Genomic DNA, 22,880 nt, shown 5'->3' with positions numbered 1-22,880 from the left:
TCCAGCACTTGGTTCTGAAACTTTAGCACAAGAATATGAAACCTCCCAGTAGAAATGGTTGTGCTAGCTAACAGAAGCCATTCTCATGCTGAAGTCTGTGTTTCAGTAGAGTGCGCTCATGCAGTGCTTAGATAGAAGACCTCTCCTTAAAGCTCCCTGGCCTTGGCAGAGGAAGATCTCTTCCTGCCTTGTGCCTCATACTGCCTGCTCCACACTGCTTCCTCCTCCTTACTCTCGGCTTCCCTTCCAGGTGCTGTGGCGAGCACAGAGGTGAAGATGAAGCTGCAGGAGTTTGTTCTCAACAAGAAGAAGGCTCTAGCCCACCGGAACCTGAACCACTGCATTTCCAGCGATCCCCGCTACTGGTATGGGTAAGTGACCTGGGCCTGTTCTTTGGGTGTCTGGCATACTCAGCTCTGTGGACAAGTTTGAGTTTTTCAAAGATCACCCAATATAGGGGTGGCAGAGATACTGAGCCCCTAAAGCTATATAAGCAGATCTGAAGGGAGGAAGTCTGGGGTAGTGTATATAATGGTCAGCTAGACTAGACATGGATCATCTTCAGGTCACCAAGTGGCATTCCTGGCAGAGAGGACCTCTGGCTCAGTCATCCATAGACAGACAGCACTATGTTTAAGAGAATCAAGAGTGGAGGAGGCAGAAGGTGAAACCTTGCATTATATAGAGAGGGTTGAGGAGTAGGGGAGGTGAGGAGGACCAGGAGTCTAGTATGGACTTTGAAACCCATAACAGGTATGAATAAGGACAGAAGGAGGCTAAATGCCAGGGTGGGCTTTAATGTGCAACAACAGGTATATGTCAATGGAGAGTACCATGTTCCTTTTGCCAGAGCCAAGGGAAGATAATGGAAATGACACCTTTATAAACAAAAATCTTTTCAAAGGTTCCTAAGGATTACTGATTGTAGGCTTTTTTAGCAATCCTTCTGTAGTCTAACGTGCCCTGAGCCTATACTGTCATTTTTTAATATGTATGCTGTCTTGTGGAGAATTGGAGTTCTTTTTGGACCTGACAGCATCTTTACAATCCAGTTACTGAATCCTTGGGAGAGATGGGGGCAATTAAGATGAGAGATCAGCCTGGGCCAAAGCATGCATCTGATCTGGGCAGCTCAGAGCAGATCATGTCTATGCTGAGATGCAAGCAGCTGACTTGCCCAGCATTTAAGACAAAAACTAACAAACAAAAAACAACAAAAATGGCTTGGGTGGATTCCCTGGCATGGGCTGTTTGTGGTGTGCTGTAGAGCCCACTAAGGAGACTTGGACAGTTCTCACACAGAACACGTGGCTAATTTACAATAATTTTATGTTGCTCTTAGGGTCGTTTCATCGCTGGAAAGAAACAATGGTGTAGTTTTCCTAAATCAAAATGAAGTCATTAATTTCACTCAGGGAAAAAAAATAGCTTTTCTTAGAGTCTCAAAATGGACAACTGTTTCTACTAAAACCCCTCTGGTCCCACTAAAGTGGCCCATTTATTTACGTGGAAGACCTCACTTCCCACGACACAACCTGGGGAAGAGCATTTGTACAGTGAGGCTCTTCATTGTCACTTAGGCTCTGTGGCTGTACACACTGCATGTCTTCTGAAGCAGGCTACTGTTCTTTGTGTAGCTCAGGAGAGGGTGAAATAGGTGGCCCATGAGGTGGAATGAAGAGTAATCGTGAGAGCCTCAGCCTGAGCTGTTCTCTGCAGCCTCTGCTGGAGAGGTCAGCCTGGGCTTCTGCCATGCAGGGGTTCAATTGGCCTACCTTTACATGTGGGAGTCAGGATGGTCAGGGGTAAGTAGCCAAGGATAGGCCTTGGGATGATGATTTGAAGATAGACACAGAGTGCAACTGGAAAAGGCAGTAGGACCAAACAGGGCCTAGAAGATACAGAGGGACCTAGGAAGGGGAAGCTTCCTAGACCAGGTTGGGACTAGCTTGTTAAAGGATTGTCATCACAATAAGGAGCAAATGGGGGACCACTTCTCAGAGAACAAGATAGGGCAGTCCAACTTAGGTCCTACAGAGTTCAGTGGGTAGTGCTGTTGCAAGAAAGTACAGGGCTCAAAGAGGCAGCTTTGCAGGGTGTGGGACATGAGAGTTGTGTCACAGCCCCAGGAGGGCAGTCACACCTGAATAGACAGATGGGACAGGAAGAAAGGCTGACAGGAACAGGGGTTGTGGAGGTGTGTTGGGCTGGGTTAAAGACTCAGCCAGCAGGTAGCTTCCTCCAGTTGAGGAGTTATGGTATGGGGAAGAGAGTCCAGGACATATTTGGATTAAAGGAATAGCACCTGAAGAGGAAGGGTGGTGTGGGGGAAGGGGGTGGGGAGAACACATTTGCCTAGACCTTTGCCCTGAGCAGGATGTTCAGGAAGGTTCCTGTACAAGGCCCTCTTCCCTGAAGCAGTTTGGAATCAAGGTGGCTAGATAGGGCAGAACTTGATATCAGACACATCATCCAAGAAGATAGCTTGTTCTTACTGAGTTTGATAACCATGTAAGGATCCTGACCAGCCATCATAGAAGTACACTCAGGTGGAGTGTCTGACCCACTAAAACACCATGGCAGAAGTCTTCCAAAAGAGAGCCAAACCCCTCTCCAGCTTCATACATCATGTGATAATTGCCAGGAGCAGCCCAGAGCTGTTGAGATCTGAGTATGAAGGCTAAGACAACAAAACTTCTAGAAGGAAACATGAAGGAGGGGTTTCTTTTCAACAATGAAATTATCCTTAGAGATGAATATGGTCTGTGTACTCATACACATAGCTACTGTGTTCTCATATACATAAAATAAACAAATAAATAAATAGAGTCCTCCTGGTAAGAGAGAGATGAGTAAAACAATTTAAAATTAACAACATGTAAGAACTTGTAGCATCTCTTCATCAGTGTCATGAGCTGTGACCCCCATTACCTGAAACAGTTAAACCCCATCAACATTTAAAACAGCTCCTTGAAAGACACCTTTAAGAAAAAGGCAAACAGCCAGGCAGTGGTGGCACATGCCTTTAATCCCAACACTCAGGAAGCAGAGGCAGGTGGATTTCTATGAGTTTGGGGCCAGTCTGGTCTACAGAGTGAATTCCAGGACAGCTAGAGCTGCACAAAGAACCCTTGTCTCAACCAGTCCCCCCAAAGCAAGCAGTAGACTAGAAGGAAACCCTTCAGTGTGCATCTGTAGAGCGCTTGTGAAGCTTCTGCAGCTTAACAAACAGATGGCAAAGTTGTGAACAGCTGTACTACACAATAAGCCGTGTGGGTTGCCATCCCAGTGAGACACTACTTCTCAGCTACAGGGCAGGCTAAACTAACAGACCAGGGGTGGCAGGGCTCACCCTTTCCTTCGCATAAGGCTAAGGCAAGATTAAATGATCCTATTGCAAATGGTTTAGCAGATTTAAGAATGGTACTGTGACCCAGCAGTGCACTTTCAGGTATTGGCAGGTATTCACCAGGCGTATACTCTGTGGTCCTAACAGAAATGACCCACAAACCCGTAGCAGGTGAGTGGCCTGATAGGTTGGGCCACTATACCCTGCAATTATGCAGCCTCACACGTCCTGTCCTTAGGTCAGACACGCAGCCACACCTCATGTAAAACTGGACTCAGCCCAGTGAAGCTAGAGAATCATCAGCAAAGGGGCAGAGGGGATGGTCTGGAATTGGGACTGTTCAAGGCTTGATTTGATTGATGGTGATAATCAATGTAGCGAGGAGAGAGTGTTCACAATTTGGGACTTAAAACTTCATCTGAGCATGCTTTGTGCCATGTGTCCATGCTTTAGATCCAGGGCCTGTGAAATTGAAGCTTGCAGAAACTCCAGACCACAGGATTTCCATGAATAAGCTTCATGTTAATTATATTGAAATAGTATTTTTATATCTCAGGTTAAATAGAATTCTAAAGTTAATTTCACCTGTTTCTTTTACTCATTTTTTTAAATAGCTTCTAGAAAATATAAATTACATGTGTAGCTCACACATTTCTGTTGGACTATAATGTTCCACTTGATTAACAAGTTTTATAAATCTGATATAATGGGAAAGCCCATCTTTGATAAAATTTAAATGTTTCAATTTGTGCTTTATTTCACATTCAAGGTGGTAGTTAGAAAGAAAACAGCAGTTTGTTCTTCTGTCTTGAGTAAGACAAGAACTGCCTTTTTTTTCATTCTGTTTTACTTAGTGTTTTTGGTGGTGTTGATGGGAATTGAACCCCAGGCCTCATACGTGCTAGGCAGGTACTTGTCCACTAATGTATACGCCTAGCTCCAAAGACTTCCTTTAAAGAAGGCCTGGTCAGTGAACCAGCATCCTCCTGTCCTGGCTTTGTCTGCATCCTAGACTAGTTATCCACGGTTGGAAAGCTGGTAGCTGTTCTTGGTCAGAGAGAGTTAGTGGCTGCTCTGTAGTCCTTGCCTCTGGAATGGGGGGGGTATGTGAGTCTGTGTGGAAGAAGGTTGAGTATGAAGCTGTAAACTTAGATGGTGGGTGTATACATAGGTGCCAGTGATGGGGCATGAAGTGTTAGCATAAGACTGAGCAAGGGATGGGATTTTGATCTTGATCACACATCTGGATACTTCTTCAGTGAGTTTATTCCAGGGTAAGGTGAGTTAGCCTGGCATCTGGAAGTCACACCAAGGCTATCTGCTGGCATGTCTTTCCAAGTGCCTGCCTGTTCCTGGCATTCAGAGGGAACAATGTCAAGGACCATGAGAAGGGGGCTACTCCTTATGGGTGAGCTGGTTATGAGGACATGGAGGTCTTCCTTCTGTAATCTCTGGACTCCCACAACTGACTGCCCAGAACCAGCTCCAGCTCCGAGAAATGTTTCTAGAGGATAAGGAGACATAAGCAGCTCTGAGAGTTATGAGCCTAGCTCGAGGCAGGTGGTTCAGAGTAGCCTCTTGTTCCAGCTGATTTACAGCCATGACAGAAAAGTGGGTTTTAATATTGGCAGGATCTTGAGAGATGAGATCAGTGGGAGGAGATCTACTGGATCTGGAGTGACCAACTTTTACTCCTTAGCAGGAAGAAAGAAACCCTGTCATGAAATGTAACAATTGTTTAGTTGTCTTTATTCTATTTCTTTTAATTTCCATATTAAATTACTTTCCTATAGTTGACTATCTTTTTAACCTATACATGAGTACACTCATGTGCATGTGCACACCACACACAAACACACACACACACCATTCTGTGTTTGGAGGAAAACAAAAGAGATGCCAAGGACCCCATTAGCTTAGCATATAAGAAGTCTTCAGGACTACCTTCTTAGATGTGTCTGAGAGTCCTTTCAGTCCATTCTTTGCATGATACACTTTGAAATATTTATATATGCACTTGCCTGTGCTCATCTGAGAGCTCCGACTCTAAGTTCACATAACTCCAGATGTGTGGAATGCAAATAATGTATATTTAAATAAATCATTTAGCGAAGTCTAAACTAGAAAGTAAGCAGGTGTGTTTTGAGACATTAAGCAGATCTCCTGTACTCAACACCACAGAATGTCTCATGCTGTCAGAATTCAGAGGAAGTCTTGGCTGCTGGTGCATCCAGAAAGATTTGCTAAAGGCCATCTAGGATGGTCTCAGTGCCCTAGACGTACCCTACAACCAGACTCCTGTTTCTGCTTCTGTTCTTCTTCCTCCTCTTCTCTTCCTCTTCCTCCTCCTCCTCCTCTTCCTCTTCCTCTTCCTCTTCCTCTTCCCCCCCCCCCACTCTCTGCTCTGAGCATCCATCTACCTGTAACCTTTTCCATCTGGCCATTTTTACAACTTTGAGTTATGCATGTCCATTGGAAGTTCACTTCCTATAGTAACTCCCAGAATAGAGATTTGAGATGCTACTAAGCTGTCCCAGAAAGGATATGACTGGGGGATTTGTTGTAGTAGTCATGAGTGGTGGACATGTTCTTCAAAAGGAAAGTCTTCCAAGAGGCCCTGTGCTTGGGGAGACAGACAGTCACAGGTATTGCCAGCATCTGCTAGGAGTCCACACTCACCCCAATTTTCTATCTGCACCTTTCTATGATCTCTCATGCCTGAGCTCACTGACGTCCACTACTTGCATCCTAAAGACAAACCCTCTGAGGACAGACTGATATAAGAATTCCATAGGGCAGATCTGGGCAGAGAATGGGCCATAGGGCACACAGTCAGGGGCTGTGGGCACTGTTGTTTACTTGTTGGCCTGCTTGTTTGTTTACTCTTAACTCTCCTGTGGGGAAGAGGGGCTAACAAAAGGTTGGATTTCAGAATCTGGCATCCTGAGGCTTGGGATGCCTGGGCACACTGATCTGTCTTTGCCTTTTTCCAGGAAGACACAGCACAGCTCCCTTGACCAGAGCTCTCCACCCCAGAGTGGGGTGTCAGCCTCCTACAACCACCCCGTCTTGGGAATGTACGACGCCAAAGATGACTTCCCTCTTAGGAAAACAGGTTAGTGTGCATTCTGTGCCCTGAATGCCTCCATCTTGACAGCAGCCCTAGTGAGCTTTGGTGAGCCATAGGCAGTACTTTGGCATCTTGTTTAGGATAGTTTAAGAGACTGACTTTTGCATTCAGACATCCTTTCAGTGGTGACCTAAGCTTCTCTGTGTGGTTTATCCCAAAAGGAATGGGTCTCATGCATGTACTCCTGCATTATAGAACTTGGCCTCATCCCCACAGCACCTTGATTCATCCCCTCTTGGGAGTATGCTCTGCTCTACAGTCCAGAACAGTAGGTTAGTTCCAGGACTAGTGACAGCGTCTGTGGATGTGCTGGCCAAAGTCAGAGAGTATGTAAGGATTCTGCGTGGCCTTTGGGTGATACCCAGACAGGGATAATTAAGGCACACAGAGTGAAGGCAGATCCCATGAAAAAGATGTGGGGATATCCCTCCTGGTCCACAGGTTTGTATATCAGCTCTCTTATGGACAAAGGGTATAAAGGGGACTAGACTGCTATCAAAGCAAGAGGAATGTGTTAGAACACAAGACAAGTCAGTATTACAGTGGCGATATCTCTGGGGTGATAGTTGTAGAGGACGGCGCCTTAGAAAAGGGCTAGAGTGGCTGTGGACAGTTCACTGGGATGGCAAGAAGGGGGGCTTTCTAGAGGTTATTCCAAGGTCGTGGACCCACATAGCCTCAGCCTGTATGGTGAAGATGCCACCCCATCCTGCAGAGCAGTGCCCAGAGTTCTTCAGAACTGACATCTTAGGGGCACACCTGCTTTTACTAAATAAGTCTATGAAATTCAAAGTTTCTCTTAGTTCTAAGCAAGGCTGCTCTAGCCTTCACAGGGTATCACAGAGATAAACAGGCTCACCTTTTATCTCTTCCTAACTAGTGAGTTTCAGAGGGTACTACACTCAGTTGTGGTTTGGCGTGGCTTTGAGCAAACTGGAACCAGGAGTTGAGAGTTGAATGAAGGGACATTTTAACTCAGCATAAACAGGACTTGATTAATACTTGCAGTGTGTGAGGTGGAATGGCTGTGTCAGGTTTGTTGACTCTCAGGTGGGTGGGATCTTCTGTATAAGGATAAAGATGTAGCCTAAATGCAGAGTAGTCAGCTCTCACCAAAGGATAGACACTCTTGAAAATACCCATGGGGTACCTTCCTCCAGAGGTCAACAGGAAGACAGTGTCTGCCCCAGAGCACTGTTAACAGCAGGACTGTAAGCTGTCATCCCTCCCCTACAGATAGTAGTGCTAGAGTTCAGTCTCAGAAGCCTTTGAGTCATGGGTAGCATGAGTCAGAACAGGAGGCAGGATCCCTAACACCATTAGCCAGTGCTGCTCACACAGCCATGTGGCCCTCCATGGATGTCCACAGGGCTCTGAGTCTTCTACAAATCTCAACCCACTTCTGTTGGTTCTTGTGCATTTCTCTGGGGAATGTTGGAAGCCAAGACACTGGTACAGCCCACCTGCAGACCCCACTCCCTGAGAATAGAGGAGCAAATGTTTCTCTTACTCTGGAGAGGCTTCAGAAAACCTTAATTAAGGTTTGGTTACATCCCAAGTTTTTAAGAGGCATCACCAGTACATGAATGATATTAATAATAAGGATTCCAGAGAAAGCATTTAATTTCCTACAGTATTCAGGGAATGGCCTGCAGTATACTGGACATCGCTTCTTCCAGCCCTTGATGTTGCCAATGCTAAGTACACTTCTGTGTATTTCTGATGAAGTGGTGCTATGAAAGACAGTCAATGAGTGATATTCCCTTCGTGAGGTACCATGGTCAAGTTACAATGACAGTCTCAAATAACTGTATCTGAATAGTTTCTGGCTCTGACTTTATATTAATTCATGTTGCTCTTGCAGACAGTTTGTCCATCTCAGTCCTTAAAGGATTTTAATCCTTATTCAAAGTGAAATAAACCCTTTGCAATCTCCTGCTGATTTCTTCTACACTCTAGGCATATTTGCATAGTCCTTGGTGGGCTCCCTGGGGTGACAGCTCACTCCTATGTTGTGCCTGTCTTCCTTCTCTCATGAAAATAACCAGCAGCATACCTGAGCTTTCTCATGCACAGAGCTCAGCTGCCTGAGTCCAGCCCCAGCTATTTTTTACACATTCCTGGCGCAGGAGACACCCTTACCCTCCACTCTGCCCAATTGTTAGATGGTCTGGACACCTTCCACCATGTGACTTCCTACCAAGCCTCCCTCTCAGCTCCACTAAGCAGGGGGCCACATGGAAACAACTCAGTTCAGGCCTGCATGCTGCTGAGTGTCAAGCTTACAGTTATCCAAATCCAGGCTCTGGTCTGGCCTCTCCCATAGGCCAGCTCTGACTTCCTTTCAGAGGCCTTGTTCCTTTCTGTATTATTGACAAACAGCAGTGGTGTCTCGGCTGCAGGATCCCTCTTCTACCAGAATTCTGCCTGTGGTCCCAGGTGAGGTAGGACCTGGTCCCTTCCCACTGCTTCAGGCCACCCTGAAAAAGTACCCTCAGGGCTGGACTGAGTGGTGAAGACAGAGCACTGGCTGATCTTCCAGGTTCAATTCCCAGCAGGCACATGGCAGCTCGCAAGCATCTGTAACTCCTGTATCATGGAATCTGATGCCCTCTTCTCACTGTTTGCATGTAGCACTCCAACATATATGCAGGCAAAACACCCATACACATAATAACTTAAAATAGAAAAGCAATAACTTTTTAAATTATTCTTACTGGGTTTCTATGGCCTTTTAAAAACACTAACTGCTTTTTTTTTCCCAACACCCTCACAAAAGTTGAGGAGTTGATTGGCTCACTGATACTTACCCTCATTGGCAGGAGCCTTCTTCATATAGTTTTTGCTTGTCCTAGTCTATTTTCTGTTGCGATCACAAAATCCCCAAGACCAAAAAATGTATGGGAAATAAATAGTTTAGCTGGCTCTTGGTTCTGTAAACCAGGAAATTTTAAGAGCACAGATCCTAGTATTCACTCAGCACTAGACTAGTAAGGTAACAGGCCTTTTATAAGTTTGGGTTTCTTTCTCTTGGAAACCCATCAGACACTGCCGTTACATCTCTGGGAAGCTGTTTAGGAGACCTGCTTAGTCCCACTCTGCCTGAGAGTCCTAAAGCTGCCTCATCTTTTTTCCACAAGAAGATTCAGATTTGCCTACATGTCCCAGGCCAGAACAGAAGTTTGTCCAAGGTGGCCTCAGAACCCTAGCCTGTCTGAGTCTTGATTCGTGGGGGGATGAGAGTAATGCCACATGGAGGTAGGGGACTTCTACCTACGTAAAATTCAAGAGAGGCCAAGGTGACAATTCACTGCCTCACAAATGAACATGTTGCCCAAGCTTGAAAGGAAAGGGGGCTCTGGCATGTTGGCTATCTTATCTCTCCCAGGTTGTCCTATCTCTGAGAACTAATGGGTGCAGAGACTGTCCCTGCCCTTTCCCAACCCATGCTAGACTGTGAAGCTCATGGTTTGTGCCACCCCAGGAGCAGGGATGAAGTGGGTCTGCAGTTTCCTGAAGAGGCTGGAAGTCTGTCATGGCCTCACAGTTGCAGATTCTTACATGAGTCTGTCTGCACAGGAGAGCTGCTTACAGAAGCCAAACCAAGTCCCAACCTCGGCTGTGCCCTTAGCCAGTGTCAGCAAAGAAGGTCAGGGTCTGAGCTGTGCCTCGGTGCAGAGAAGCAGCCTAGCCAATCCTTCACCCCGGTTTTTGGAGCATCAGTTGCCCTTCTCAGAGGCTGTTGGGGTCTGAACCTGCTGTCTGCTTCAGGATTGTGAGATGCAGGTGTCTTCAGGTGAACAAGGAGGCCAGTGATTTAGAAGCTGTGATGATGTCACAGGTGACAGCCTTGAAAGCTCTCCTCAGGTTTCAAGGCAGCACTAGCCTAAAGTTACAGAAGAATTGTTTAGGAGACCATTATTTAAGAGGCATCCTCATTGAGTAACTGTCATGCTTCAGTAGGTTCTTGCTATGCCCAGTAAATCAGTGACACTATGGTATTGTCCTCAGGGTAGAATGGAAGCACACATATTGCCCTGGCAGTCACCCACTGCATCCACTAATAGGGCTAACAGGGGCTTGTACCCACTGACAGAGGAGCCCTGCCTTCCAATCCATACTTAAGTGGAGATTTACCAGCTGTGCATATTTTAAACCACCAGTGTGATGCCCTTGACCCCAGCTGTGTCTGCCTGGCTATAACGACATCTCCTTCCATACAGCTTCTGAACCTAACCTGAAATTACGGTCGAGGCTTAAGCAGAAAGTAGCTGAGAGACGGAGCAGCCCCCTGTTGCGCAGGAAAGATGGCCCTGTAGCCACTGCTCTAAAAAAGCGACCCCTGGATGTTACAGGTATGTCAGGGAGCAGGTAAGCCCCCGACCCTAACACACGCCCTGCACTCTGACACCTCTAACAATGTGTCTCAGCACAACCCAATTCCCTTATGCTGTCCTGCTGAGTGGTGACGCACATGCCAGGCCCAGCCACTTAGAGATGTGGGGCTTGAGTGGCTGGCTAGGTCCTATTCCATGACTCAGTTCCCTCAGAGGGCTGCCATTGGACCCAAGTGAGAGAGCTCTCTGCCTGGCATGCAGAGAGTTTCTGAAGGCAGGTTTAAACAGCCCCTCCCTTTAGTGGTGATGGCATGGTGCTGCCTGCTTTCTGCTGCCCACAGGCATAGTGGGGCCTTTGAGCTTCCATATTGTTCCCCACTAATGTCGCTGGCTAGTCAGAGGAAGGGCAGCTAGTTCCACTTGAGTGACCATACTGATGCTGGCCCCACCTGCTGGGTGGACAAGCAGCAGGATACAGCCCTTCTCACCCGAGGACGCTCCTCCCAGCACTTCCCTCTTAGGTTAAGTGCTCACCTCAGCCAGGGCTCACACCAGCACCTAAAATCCTACCATCTAGGAAAAAGGAAGCTGTTCAGAGCTGACCTGAAGAGAGTTCCCTAGCCTTGAACATGCTGTTGAAAGGTCAAGGTTCTGGTTGTTGATCTGTAAGTGGCACCTGTCTGGTTGGTCCAGTCTGTTTTAGTGAATGTGCTGATGTCCCAGGGAAAAACAAAAGGGCTCCTGTGCCGAAGTCCTTCAGGGCAAGTACCCAAGTCTCAAATACCTGCCTTCAGGACAGAGGACTGAGTGGCCTTCTAGGCACAGGGCCAGTGAGTACTCGAGCACTGGCTTGTAGATCTTGGATCTATGCAAAGAAGATCCTGACACTTGTGTAGCTTATCACAGCCTTCCTTTTCATGCAGTTGTCTCCTACTTACTCTATTAGAGACACCTTACCTAGAAACACAAAGAAGTATTGGTACCCTTAGAACTCATGTTTATCATGGTTTTAATACAGCTATCTGTCCTCTGCTTGTACAATTAGAAACATCTAGGGAAACCCAAGGAACACTACAACCCATACTCACTGTCCATCACTGGGAATTTAGTTGGGAATCAGTACCTGGTGTGAGCCACTCCTTGCATGTACTTAGTTTATGCACTCTCACTGGCAAGATCATTCGTGAGACAGTCTCTGTCAGGCTCCTCTGAGTGCCACACACCCCAATGACTGCTGCTTCTTAATGCCCATTGAGAGTCATGAGAGGAGAAGGTGCCTGCCCTCTGCTTTCTGAGTAAAGCATGACCCAAGGGAGATGGCCTGAGGGGCCAGCATGGCAGTGCAGTTCAGTGCTAAGCTATGTTAGGTGGGAGTCTTCATGAAAACCTTGGGCAGGCTTGAAGTGTATTAGAATCACTTGTCTGCTCTGTAAACTTGTGGAGAAGGTGTCCCCTGAGCTACAGCTTGGTGAATAAGTGAAACTGGGAACCCGGCTGTGCTACTCAGGTCACTATTGCCACCTGGGCACTTGTGACAGGATGGTGCTTCAGATAGAGCTGTTTCCAGGCAACAGAGAGAAAGGGACTCTAGCTAGGGTTGCTCCAAGAAGAGCAAGGGAGCAGCAAAGATCCTTGAGCAGAAGAGGCCTGCTTCCTGCACGGAGGGCCAGGGGCCGCAGCAGGTGAGCACACCACTTCCCAGCGGGAATGAAGGTCATGCTGGCTGAAGAGCATGAGGGGGTGCCTGTTCTGCCTGGGGTCAGGGTTCACACTCAGTCCGCTTCCTGTCATCCTACCAGTGTGTGATTTGTTCACACCACAGTTGAGGATGGGCCTCTTACTGTACAACCATCTATCTTCCTCACTTAATAACTGTTGCAGGTACTTTCTGACATCCTCTTTTGCTAATGCAAATAACAGAAGGCCATAATTGTGTGCATTTCCATAGACCAGATTCCTAGAAACAGAATGAATTTAAAACATCAGTTTGTTTAAAGTGAAAAACTATAAATCATACTCACATTTTTATTGCCCTACAATGTAGCCTGTAGGTAAGAATGTTTATCTGCATACTTACCAGGAGTGTGTTAGGTCTAAGGAGGACTTGCTTGGTTCTGCTGTGCAAAGACAGGCTGCAGCAGCAGAGAGCATAGTCCAAGGTAGGTCATGGTGGCTGCTGTTGGCAGTGTGACTTCAAGAGCAGAGCGTGGACTCTGAGCAAAGTACATGTGTACAGAAGTAAAATGGAAATGCCTCTTCAGTCCAGTAGGATCTGGAGCTCCCAGCTGGCAAAATTCAGGGAAATACAATCTCACCTGTGTAGTAACCTAGTTGGCATTTGGAAGAGAGGAATGGATACAGGGCGAATCCTGTGCTCATGGTCAGTGTCTGGCAGGGTATGTGCAAGCATTAGATACAGAGTCCTAGAGTAGAGAGGTAGCATGTAGGCAGCTACTACAGAATGAGAAGTGGCCTCAGGGGACTGGTGAGTGATGCAGTCCACAGAGGACCAAGCCTTCTTCGTCTGCCAAGATAGATGTCAGGTTGTCTTTGCCCTGGTGTACTTGCATGCAGGGCAGGCGATGCCCTGGGCACAGCTTCCTAGTCAGTGAGTGCTGTGAAATGATGCCTCGTCACAACTCAGAAAGGCAAGCTCCTGCCCGCTCTGAAGCAAGCTTGTTTGCTCCAGTCCTCCATCGTCCCGTCCTCTGTCTTGTAGGGCTATACTTACAGACAATCTTCTGAATTAGTTCTGCAGCTGAGGAGCCCTGTTAGCTGGGTATATAAGTGGCTGTGCTCTGTTAAGCAAGGGTGTCCTTGAACCCCTTCAGTGGGCCACTGTGTCCAGAGTTAGGGATAGAGTTTGATCTCAGAGTGTTGTTGCTACTACCTGGACTGTTTCAAGAAAGTTCTTGTGTGTGTTTGTGAAGTGTTAACCAGATAATGCCATTGTCAAAACTCCCCTGAGCCAGGCATCAAAAGCTCATCATCTGCCCCTGAATATAGAGAGGCGCCACCCAGGCCATGTGATAGGAGATGGCTGCAGGCAGCCCAACACATTCAAATGTTAATATTTCAAATCACGTTTGTAAGCTGCAGAAGCCACTGCCTGTTTCCTGGATGCCAGTTCATAGTAAAGTAAGTGGGTTGCATGTAAACTGAGCAGTCACCACCATAGGTTGCTTTAGTTCAAACTTGTTTTTACAGACGCAATGAATTTGACTTTTTGAAGTTAAAAACAAAAACAAAAACAAAAACCCACTGGGTGTTTGTATTCACTTGTCTTTTGTTCAACTATAAATAAGTGTTTAAGAGCTTACCTTTCTGATATTTCAAACTATCTTGAAATCCAAAAGAACTGTGAACAGGTAACATGCACACCCTGAAAGGATCAATCGTGCATCCACAGAGCTTCATCATTGGAAGGCTCATGGGAGGTCAGCAGCAAAGCTGAGGGCGTTGTGTTACCATCCCTGCTTTGAAACACTGGTATCGGGCTAGCAGGCAGAAACCCCAGGAGGCAGTAGGGCTCTGTATGTCTCCCCAGTGCCCATCCTCAACTGCTGTCTCTCATCTACAGACTCCGCATGCAGCAGCGCCCCTGGCTCCGGTCCCAGCTCTCCCAATAGCAGCTCTGGCAACGTCAGCACTGAGAATGGCATCACACCCACCGTGCCCAGCGCTCCAGCTGAGGTGGGTCAGCACAGACTCATATAGGCCAAGCACCCCACATAACTTCCTTGTACCTGCCTTGTGCCTGATAGTCCAGTGAAGACCAAAACATAGGAGTACTCTGGGAAGGGCCTTCCACGTGTCATTCCCCATTGTCCTCATCATGGTCCTCTGAAACATGAGGGCCTTGGATCCCATAATATTTGGGAGCTTCCAACCTGCCTTTTCTTGATCTTTCTTCAGGTATGTCACAGAAGCAGCTGTCATCATACACACTGTGCGTTAAGGCGCATGGGGCAAGCAACAAGCTTGTGAGAGTGGTTGTGGAGTGAAAAGGACATTTGAGAGATACACAGATTATAACAGCCAAGAATCAAGGGTTAGGGAAGTGTATGTTACAGGTGGACACTAATGTGGGAGAAAGGAGCGGAAAAGAAAACACAGGTCCAATGTGGCTCCAGAACAGTAGGTGCCATCACACTCACTACATACTTCTACTTGCTCCACAAGCATCCCTGAGCAACATGCCTGGCCCAGGATGCAGCAGCAGCAGCAGCAGCAGCAGAGGAGACTGCTCTCCAAGCTCCCCTGTAGATAGGGAAGATGAGCTCTGACTAGGCTGTGAAGGAAACACAGGAGAACTCAGACTGCCCCAATGGTGTTGCTGCTACAGGCCAGGATGTGGCAGAACACCCAGAAACAGCTCTTTGGATTGAGCCAGTATTGTTATCTGCTGTGTGAGAGCACAGTGAGCAGGAAACTTCTTGGAAGCTGCTGTCTCTCAGCTTAGAGGAGGAGCCTTTGATTAGTAATATAGTGACTGAGTTCCTTCTTTAGCATTGAAAAATGAGTCTTGCCCTTCCAAAGAGCTGATAGGCTCAGGTGAAGATACACAGGCACGGTGCTTTCTTCATGTCGGTTTCTACCCCCTTTATGTCTGGAAAGTTAGAAATAAGAATCACTGCAGGAAGTGACTTTCACTCCGTTGCGCTTGGTTCCTTTTACTTTATACTTATATTTTTCTCATCATTAGTGTTCTTTAACCTTCCAAGTTAGCACTTTCTTAGGTTGTTGCAAGTTTTAATGGTCCTTCTGCAGGACTGAGCTTATAGCTGAGACCTACCTGTAATTCACCTCAGTACAACCAGAAAACTGTTTCCTGCCCTAGGATGTTAACTCTGCTTCCCTCTTGTTGGTCATGGGCCCAGATACACATGTGATGTGGGCAGTTAGATATATAATAGCTCCTCATTTGGGTGGAGCATCACAGTTGTGGTTCTAAGTTGTATGTTCATCTTTATAAAGCCCAAATATACAAATTGAGCTGCCACAAATCAATAAAGCGTCCAGAGCATCCCCAAGACTAGTAAGGTTGCTGGCATTTCTCAGACAATCATTGTCACAGGCAGAGCTGGTATTTGAGTACTGGATCACATGTGGACATACCTTTTGAATTTCACGTACTAGAATTGGATGAACTTGTGCCTTAGGGCTGCTCATGTGTTAGCTGTTCATGGTAGGGTCCCTGGGGAACCCCAGCAGTGTCCCAAAAGCCTCTCTGAAGTGCTGGTAGCTAACACACCTCTTATTACAAACTGCACATGCTCACACTCCTGCAAAGTGTGCAATGTCTGACCACTGGCCCTGGTTCACTGAGGAACCCCAACACTCCTAGGAAGCTCCTATACTAACTTTATACCAAGCTGTAACCTAATCCTAACCCTAGCTCTGCCACCAAGACTAACACTAACTCTAATGACAAACCTACCCTAAACATACTTCTAACTCTTAACACTGACCTTAGAAATAACACCAGTAATGACAGAATAATAACCACTAATAAACAGAAGTAACAGCTAGTATGATTATCAGGGCAGTTCCTGACCTCTGTGTGTTGATATGAACAAGTCCCTGTGTTCTTTTAACTATGACTTGCAGCAAGGTGGAAGCCACATATTGCTGCTGCCATCAGACTGCTTAAATGACCCTGTGGCTGACTTCATGTACTTGGAAGCCTTTCCCTTAGGGCTGTTCCCACTGCATCTTCAGAGTGGAGCCTCACAATCCGGAGCAGTGCAGCTTTTAAGGCTTCCAAACACAGATTGCGAAATCAGTCTGCAGAAAAGTACAGCAGTTTATAATCCCATGACCATTTGGTTCAGCTTTTCTGAGCTTTTACAAAATCTGTCAGTTTGATGACTTGGTAAATATGTTTTTCAGTCACTGATAAAAGTTGAGCATTTTTTTCATTTCCCTTAAAATGGGTTCTTTTGTCATTGTCTTTATTGAGTTCTGCTCTCATGTTAATTGGTCTATGATTGACAAGTTCTTTATATTCTAGTCTTTGTTTTTCCTGTGCTGCATTGCAGAGTCCTGTCATCATCTACCTTTATAAGAACAGGGTTTTTCTTCCTCACCATTAACTTTCTCCTTGCTTTCTGCTTTTGATGTCATTCTTGGAAAAATCCTAACTATAAAAATATTTTAAGATATGTTGTTCTAAATATCCTACCTATAGCTTTATGGTAAGTAGGCAGATTGAATAAAAACAAACAAGGTAGCAGGAGCCCATTAGGAGGGGAAAACTCAGGAATGGGAGTCATGATTCAGTACCTGTGGCATACTTGAAGGTCTTCCCTGCACTGGAGGCCACAGTCTGAGCAGTTTGTTTTGCACCAGACAACCACACGTCAGCACCTCATGCTGTAAGGGCCCCTGCAGCCCTGGTTGTGCTGCTTGTATTGGAATGTCTGTAATAGACTCTGATGGTCACAATGTCTTCTGTCTACAGACGAGCTTGGCACACAGACTTGTGACTCGAGAAGGCTCAGTCGCCCCACTTCCTCTCTACACATCACCATCCTTACCCAACATCACCTTGGGACTTCCTGCTACTGGCCCTGCCGCTGTAAGTTGGCGTCTGTGGGTCTGTGTGGCGTGGGGTGGTTGTCTGCCTCAGTTCCCAGCCTGAGTTTACTGGTTATGCCTTTCAGGGTGCAGCAGGCCAGCAGGATGCTGAGAGGCTTGCTCTCCCAGCTCTCCAGCAGCGGATCTTATTCCCTGGCACCCACCTTACCCCGTACCTGAGCACCTCACCCCTGGAGCGGGACGGTGCAGCAGCTCACAATCCCCTCCTGCAGCACATGGTCCTGCTGGAGCAGCCACCCACCCAGACACCCCTTGTCACAGGTAAGAACCGCAGCCAGGTCTCTGTGGTGTTAGGTCCATTTCCTTGGCCTCCTGTAGCTTTTAATGAAGGCTGGAAAAAACATCTGAGCAGGACAACAGTAGAAACTCTATGGGTCTCTGCAATGTGATAGCTACCTTAGCTGTGGCAAAAACTGTGTCCTGCTTAGAAAGATGACCAAGGAGTACCAGTCAGTTGCCAGTGGCCCTCTGTTTAGCCTCCTGCTCTCCCATTGATAGGCTTCTCTACAGCTCAAGGAAGCAAGTGCATGAAGTTCAACAGTGACCGTTGATTTCACAGCTTGAGGATGATTGTATTTAGAACAATACAAGTTAGAGAAAGAGTAAACTCGTGACATTTACCTAGTGACCACACTTTGAAGGGACTGTTTCAGAAATGATGGCATGTGGAATGTTTCTCATGAGACACAGAACTCTCCCAATTGGTGACTTGGCCCAGCTCTCTACACCATCCTTAGGTCAGCAGGTGACTTCTTCATACCTGTTGCTTCACTCAGAATCACAGCCAGAGCAATCCTAGAACTGGCTGGCGTTGTACATGTTCCAGTGTTCCCCTGGGCCAGCCTCTGGTTGGTGTGTTAAGAGTTCCCACCAACTGGGGTGAGTTGGTCTGCAGGGGTTGGTATTGGGTTCCTGTCTTGTGCTTGTTGTCTCTAGTGTGACCTCGGCTCTCCCGAATCAGTGATCTGGACAGGAACAGCACTTCATCTGCTGGCACACCCTGCTCCAGCTCTGGAGAGCAGTGTCTCAGTGACCATGGACCACTCCTTACACTCAGGCCCCTTCCTGTCTGTTCTCTTGGAAGCCAGTGACCATGGGCTTCATCTTCCCATCTGTGAATGAGATGCTAGCACAGAGTGACAAAGTGAAAAGACTCAGTTCCCGTAGGCAGCATCTGACACCCAGCAGCCCAGTCCGTGCTGATCTCCTGATTGAGGTTTTTCCTTTAGGGTTAGACTGGGTTTTGGTTTTGGTTTGTCTCTTTATTGTATTTATTTGGCCCTCTCTTGCTGTTTTGATATTAAATCTTGCTGGCCTCAAACTCTGACTCTCCTGCCTCAGTCTCCTAAGTGCTGGAATGTCAGGGCTGTGTTTGTGACTCATCTTCAGACGCCACACTCTCCTCCAGCACTCCATTCAGTCTTCCCAGCACCCCTTCTGATGCTGCTCTCACTGGGAAAGGAACCTCCTGAACAGGATTTCCTCTGCTCAGCCACAGTGGTCTGTAGAGGTCCACATTCCTCATTGTCTAGAGTAATACTGTGTGTAGAGCCCAAACCTGTGAACATTCAAGCCAAAGTAGTAGGACAGCATCCCACTACTTAACGTGACCATGACTGTCATCCCAGCACGATCCAAGCACGACACCACTAACAAAAGGGTCAGCTCTTAGCAGAGACCCCAGCCTTGCATCACAGCCCTCCTCCTGGGCACACTGACCAGGGGAAGTATGTGAAGCACACATTCTTCTCTGAGTCCTTCCACTTCTGTGAACTCTGTCTGTCTGTCCTGCAGCCACTGCTGCCCTGCACCATCTGCATGCTGTGCTGTCACTGCACTGGCCTGCTCTCTCTGTAGCCCTGCTGTCATGCCTCTAGGGAAGATCTGATTCCTTCCCTGTGCAGCTCTCCTTTCCTGTCCCAGTGCTACTCTGCATTTGATACAAAGTCTCCTGTGGTGTAATCCATTTAAGGTCAAGGTCTTGACAGTGCCTGGGTGTCAGTTTGCCCCTGAGTTTCGGCATGTCAGCCACAAACTGTTCTTTCTGGTATTTGGGGTGTGCATGAGCTACAAGAGCCATCCTCTGGATACGTCTATTGGAGGTGTGGCAAGCTGATGCTAGGCTGTTGCCATACTTTCTGGAGTGCTCTTCGGTGAGCTCCTGGAGAGACTGCATCTTTGGAATCTCCAGGTGACTTTACTTTCTCTGCCCTGCTAAAGCCCAAGCTCCAGGCTTTACAGCCTCTAGCTGGAATCCAGCCTGTTTGCAGACATGTGTCGTAGGTGCCTGGGCTGGCAGGCATGTTGTTTTCTCCACTGGTTACTCAACAGCATCTCTCCCCTCTCTTCTTCCTTTTCCCCTCTGCTGTTTTTTTTTCCTCCATATTATCTTCAGACTGGTATCTTTCAGGCCTGGGGGCGCTGCCCCTCCACACACAGTCCCTGGTTGGTGCGGACAGGGTGTCCCCATCCATTCACAAGCTGCGGCAGCACCGCCCTCTGGGGCGCACTCAGTCGGCACCCCTGCCGCAGAACGCACAGGCCCTGCAGCACCTGGTGATCCAGCAGCAGCACCAGCAGTTCCTGGAGAAGCACAAGCAACAGTTCCAGCAGCAGCAGCTGCACCTCAGCAAGGTGGGTCTGCCCCGTGGCCTTTTAGAGCTAGTCGCCTGCAGCCAGATGGTGTGTACCTTGCTGTCTTCCCTCAGCCCTGCTGACCATAAGTGGCCAAATTGGGGAAGGGAGAAAACCGAGCACACACTCTGGTGCATGATGGGGAGCCTAGGAAGGTGTGCTGTTGTGTTGAGCCTTCCTCACAGCCCATCTGCACCTGTAAGCAGTGGGCTGCATCCTTGCTATGTTTCACTCACAGGAAGTGACCACCATAGGCACGGCCTCAGAGCAATGTTTCCCAACCTTCCTGATGCTATGACCCTTTAAATGCAGTTCCTTGTGTTGCAGTGACACCCAACCAGAAAACTATTTCATAGCTACTTCATAACTGTCATTTGGCTACTCTTACAAATCTTAATGTAAATATATGATCCACAGGATATGTAACATTAAACCCCTGTGATGAAAGCATCATTCTACCCCCAAAGGAATGTGGCACACAGGTTGAGGACCAGAACCACTGCCTTAGAGCCATGAATTAAGTTAGTGGTTGTCAAGTGCTACAACTTGTAGGGAAATGGGAACAGCTGTCTGTGGGTGTAACATTTATGTTTAGGAGCAATGAAAATGTTCCCAAGTTAGGGTATAGTGATGGTTATACAGTTCTATAAACTACTGAACTATTAAGTTTAAATATGTGAATTTTAGGGCTTCATAAGCCTAAAACTTATGAGTTTAATTTATTCTCTCTACCTGGGATGGGATACAGTCCAGGACACTCAGTCAGCTCCTGAAACTGGCAGTGAAGAACCCTGTGAACAACAGTCAAGCAGAGAATCAAGGTGGCTACTCACTGGCTTAAGAGAGCAGCCCATCCAGTATGTGCACTAGGATGGGTGCCCGTCCTAGGTGGGAGGGGGGGGGTTCATGATGCTGAGCAGAACACTGTGCAGCTTAAAACTTAGGAATTGTTTATTTCTAGAACTTTCTATTTAATATTTTTAGATGTTGATTGACCACAGGACACTAGAAATGAGAAAAGACTGAGATGAAGGCATGCCATCACTGGTCCTTTGCTTTCTGTGGCTTCCCTATGGAGTTGGGAAAGGATCAGGGATGAGAGACTGTCATGGAAGATGAGTGCATGCTCAGAGTGGCCCCGTTTCCAATCCAAAGGGGCCTGCTGAGCCCCACAGTGAGTCGGTGTCTCCTGTCCACACCCATCCCACCTTAATCTCTGCTGCAAGCTGAGAGGGCCAGGATCAAGTTGGTTTCCCAAGGTAATTACTGCAGACCACATGCCCAGTGCAGGCTCAGCCAGGCCTCTCCTGCCTGTCAGGCACAGTGATATCAGTCCCTCAGCCCACAGCCATCATGCCCCACATTCTGAGCATCTTAGAAGTTGGGGGCTCCAGACATCCCATCATTTACACAGGAAAGGCATTTGCTGGGGGCGAGACAGGTTCCTGCCAGGTGTCAAAGCACTTTCATATCCATCCCTCTAATGCCAGCCTAGGCTTATTAATTTCACTGAGTGGTATGGTAGGAGGTTTGACGACAGGAAACACCCATTCTCGTGTGGCACATTCTTGAAGATGACTTTAGAAGCTGGGAAATCTCACTGGGGTTTGTTGCGTGATTGATTTGTAATAGCAAATGACAGTTGATTGAAACGTTTATACAATGTTTTCCTGGGACGACGCCCAGGAAGACAGTGATGTTCTCTGTGCTGCCTGACACCAGTGTTCCTGCCCTGCTCTGTGAGAGGCTCACTCCTGAGGGCCATCTACTTCCTGCTTGACCCAGTGGGGACCATGGCTGGGATTCCTACCCATTGTGCATTCAGCCTCCATCTTAAAGTGCCAGTGCTCCAAAGATGTGACCGAAGTTAATTACTCATCCTAGCATTGTGTTTTCAGCAGTCGTTTGTGACCGTTGCCATTTTTCCAAGGTACAAAACAGGGCTTCTGAAATGGCTCTCCTCTGGACTTCTTGGGATTGGAATGGCAGCCAGTGTACCCAACTGGGTGTCAGCTCCTGACATGAGTGCTATGCCCACATTAATGTACTTCATAAAAGCATGCTAGGGGAGAAATCTCCCAGGGAAGGAAGGCTGTTGAGGGCAGCAGCGTAGTGCCCATCATGACAGGGAAGCGCCCTTTTTTACTGCTGCCTCCAGACCCACCTCACCACAGCCTTGTTTTGAAAAGTCAGAAATTATACCCAGAACATCTTCCCCATAGCTGAAAGCAGTTCTTACAGCAATGGTGGGTCTACAAGATCACTTGCTCTTTGTGGAGGCCAAGCATTGGCCTCACGGAGTCTCACTCTCTTTTGTATATTTGAACTTGGACTGCTATGGGTATTTTACTTATGAACATCCAATAGTTTTAAATACCTTGTGCTTGCCAGTGGGGTTCTCGCACTGAACTCTAGTCTGATGTTTTCATCCCGCTGTTCTGGATATGGTAGTGTGTGTGTGTGTGTGTGCGCGCGCGCGCGCGCGCGCACTCATCCCTTGATAAAACACGGTCCTGATGTCAAGAGGCCTCTAGACAACAGGAACTGACATGTTGGCAAGCTACTGCTTGCCTCCCTACTGGCCTCTTGTTATATTGCCTGAGGCCAGGTTTGCTTCCCTAAGCCAGCTCTGCTTGAAGATCCTATCTCTGTGGCCACAAAGAAGCAAAGATAAGTTCAAAGGAGACAGAGAATCCTATTTGTGACTATGGCTCATGAAGCCTAGTTGCACCAGCACCTGCGTCAGTGCTGAGCAGAGTGGCCCAGCCACTGCAGGCCATGGCCTGTTCTGCATCATTGACAGGTCTCTCAGTGGCCCTTGTTGCCATGG

General features: G+C 47.4%; 1 protein-coding gene across 5 annotated transcripts in view; it reads left to right on the top strand.

Annotated features, from left to right (window-relative positions):
- Hdac4 (histone deacetylase 4) overlaps nt 1-22,880 on the top strand; it is a 224,323-nt gene that overhangs the window by 155,443 nt on the left and 46,000 nt on the right. For 3 of the 5 annotated variants that reach the window (XM_029538938.1, XM_029538936.1, XM_029538933.1), the window contains 7 exons: nt 251-371; nt 6,343-6,464; nt 10,703-10,834; nt 14,397-14,509; nt 17,280-17,396; nt 17,482-17,677; nt 19,827-20,050. In XM_029538938.1, coding sequence (XP_029394798.1) covers nt 251-371; nt 6,343-6,464; nt 10,703-10,834; nt 14,397-14,509; nt 17,280-17,396; nt 17,482-17,677; nt 19,827-20,050 — 1,025 coding nt within the window. Of the gene's footprint in view, nt 1-250; nt 372-6,342; nt 6,465-10,702; nt 10,835-14,396; nt 14,510-17,279; nt 17,397-17,481; nt 17,678-19,811; nt 20,051-22,880 lie in introns of all 5 variants that reach the window. The other 2 variants (XM_029538935.1, XM_029538937.1) reach the window with 1 other exon arrangement.

Source organism: Mus pahari, chromosome 5 (genome assembly GCF_900095145.1).
Source record: "Mus pahari chromosome 5, PAHARI_EIJ_v1.1, whole genome shotgun sequence".
NCBI classification, from domain to species: domain Eukaryota; kingdom Metazoa; phylum Chordata; class Mammalia; order Rodentia; family Muridae; genus Mus; species Mus pahari.
Note: the sequence above shows the minus strand (reverse complement) of the source record. Positions and strands in the feature narration are given on the sequence as shown.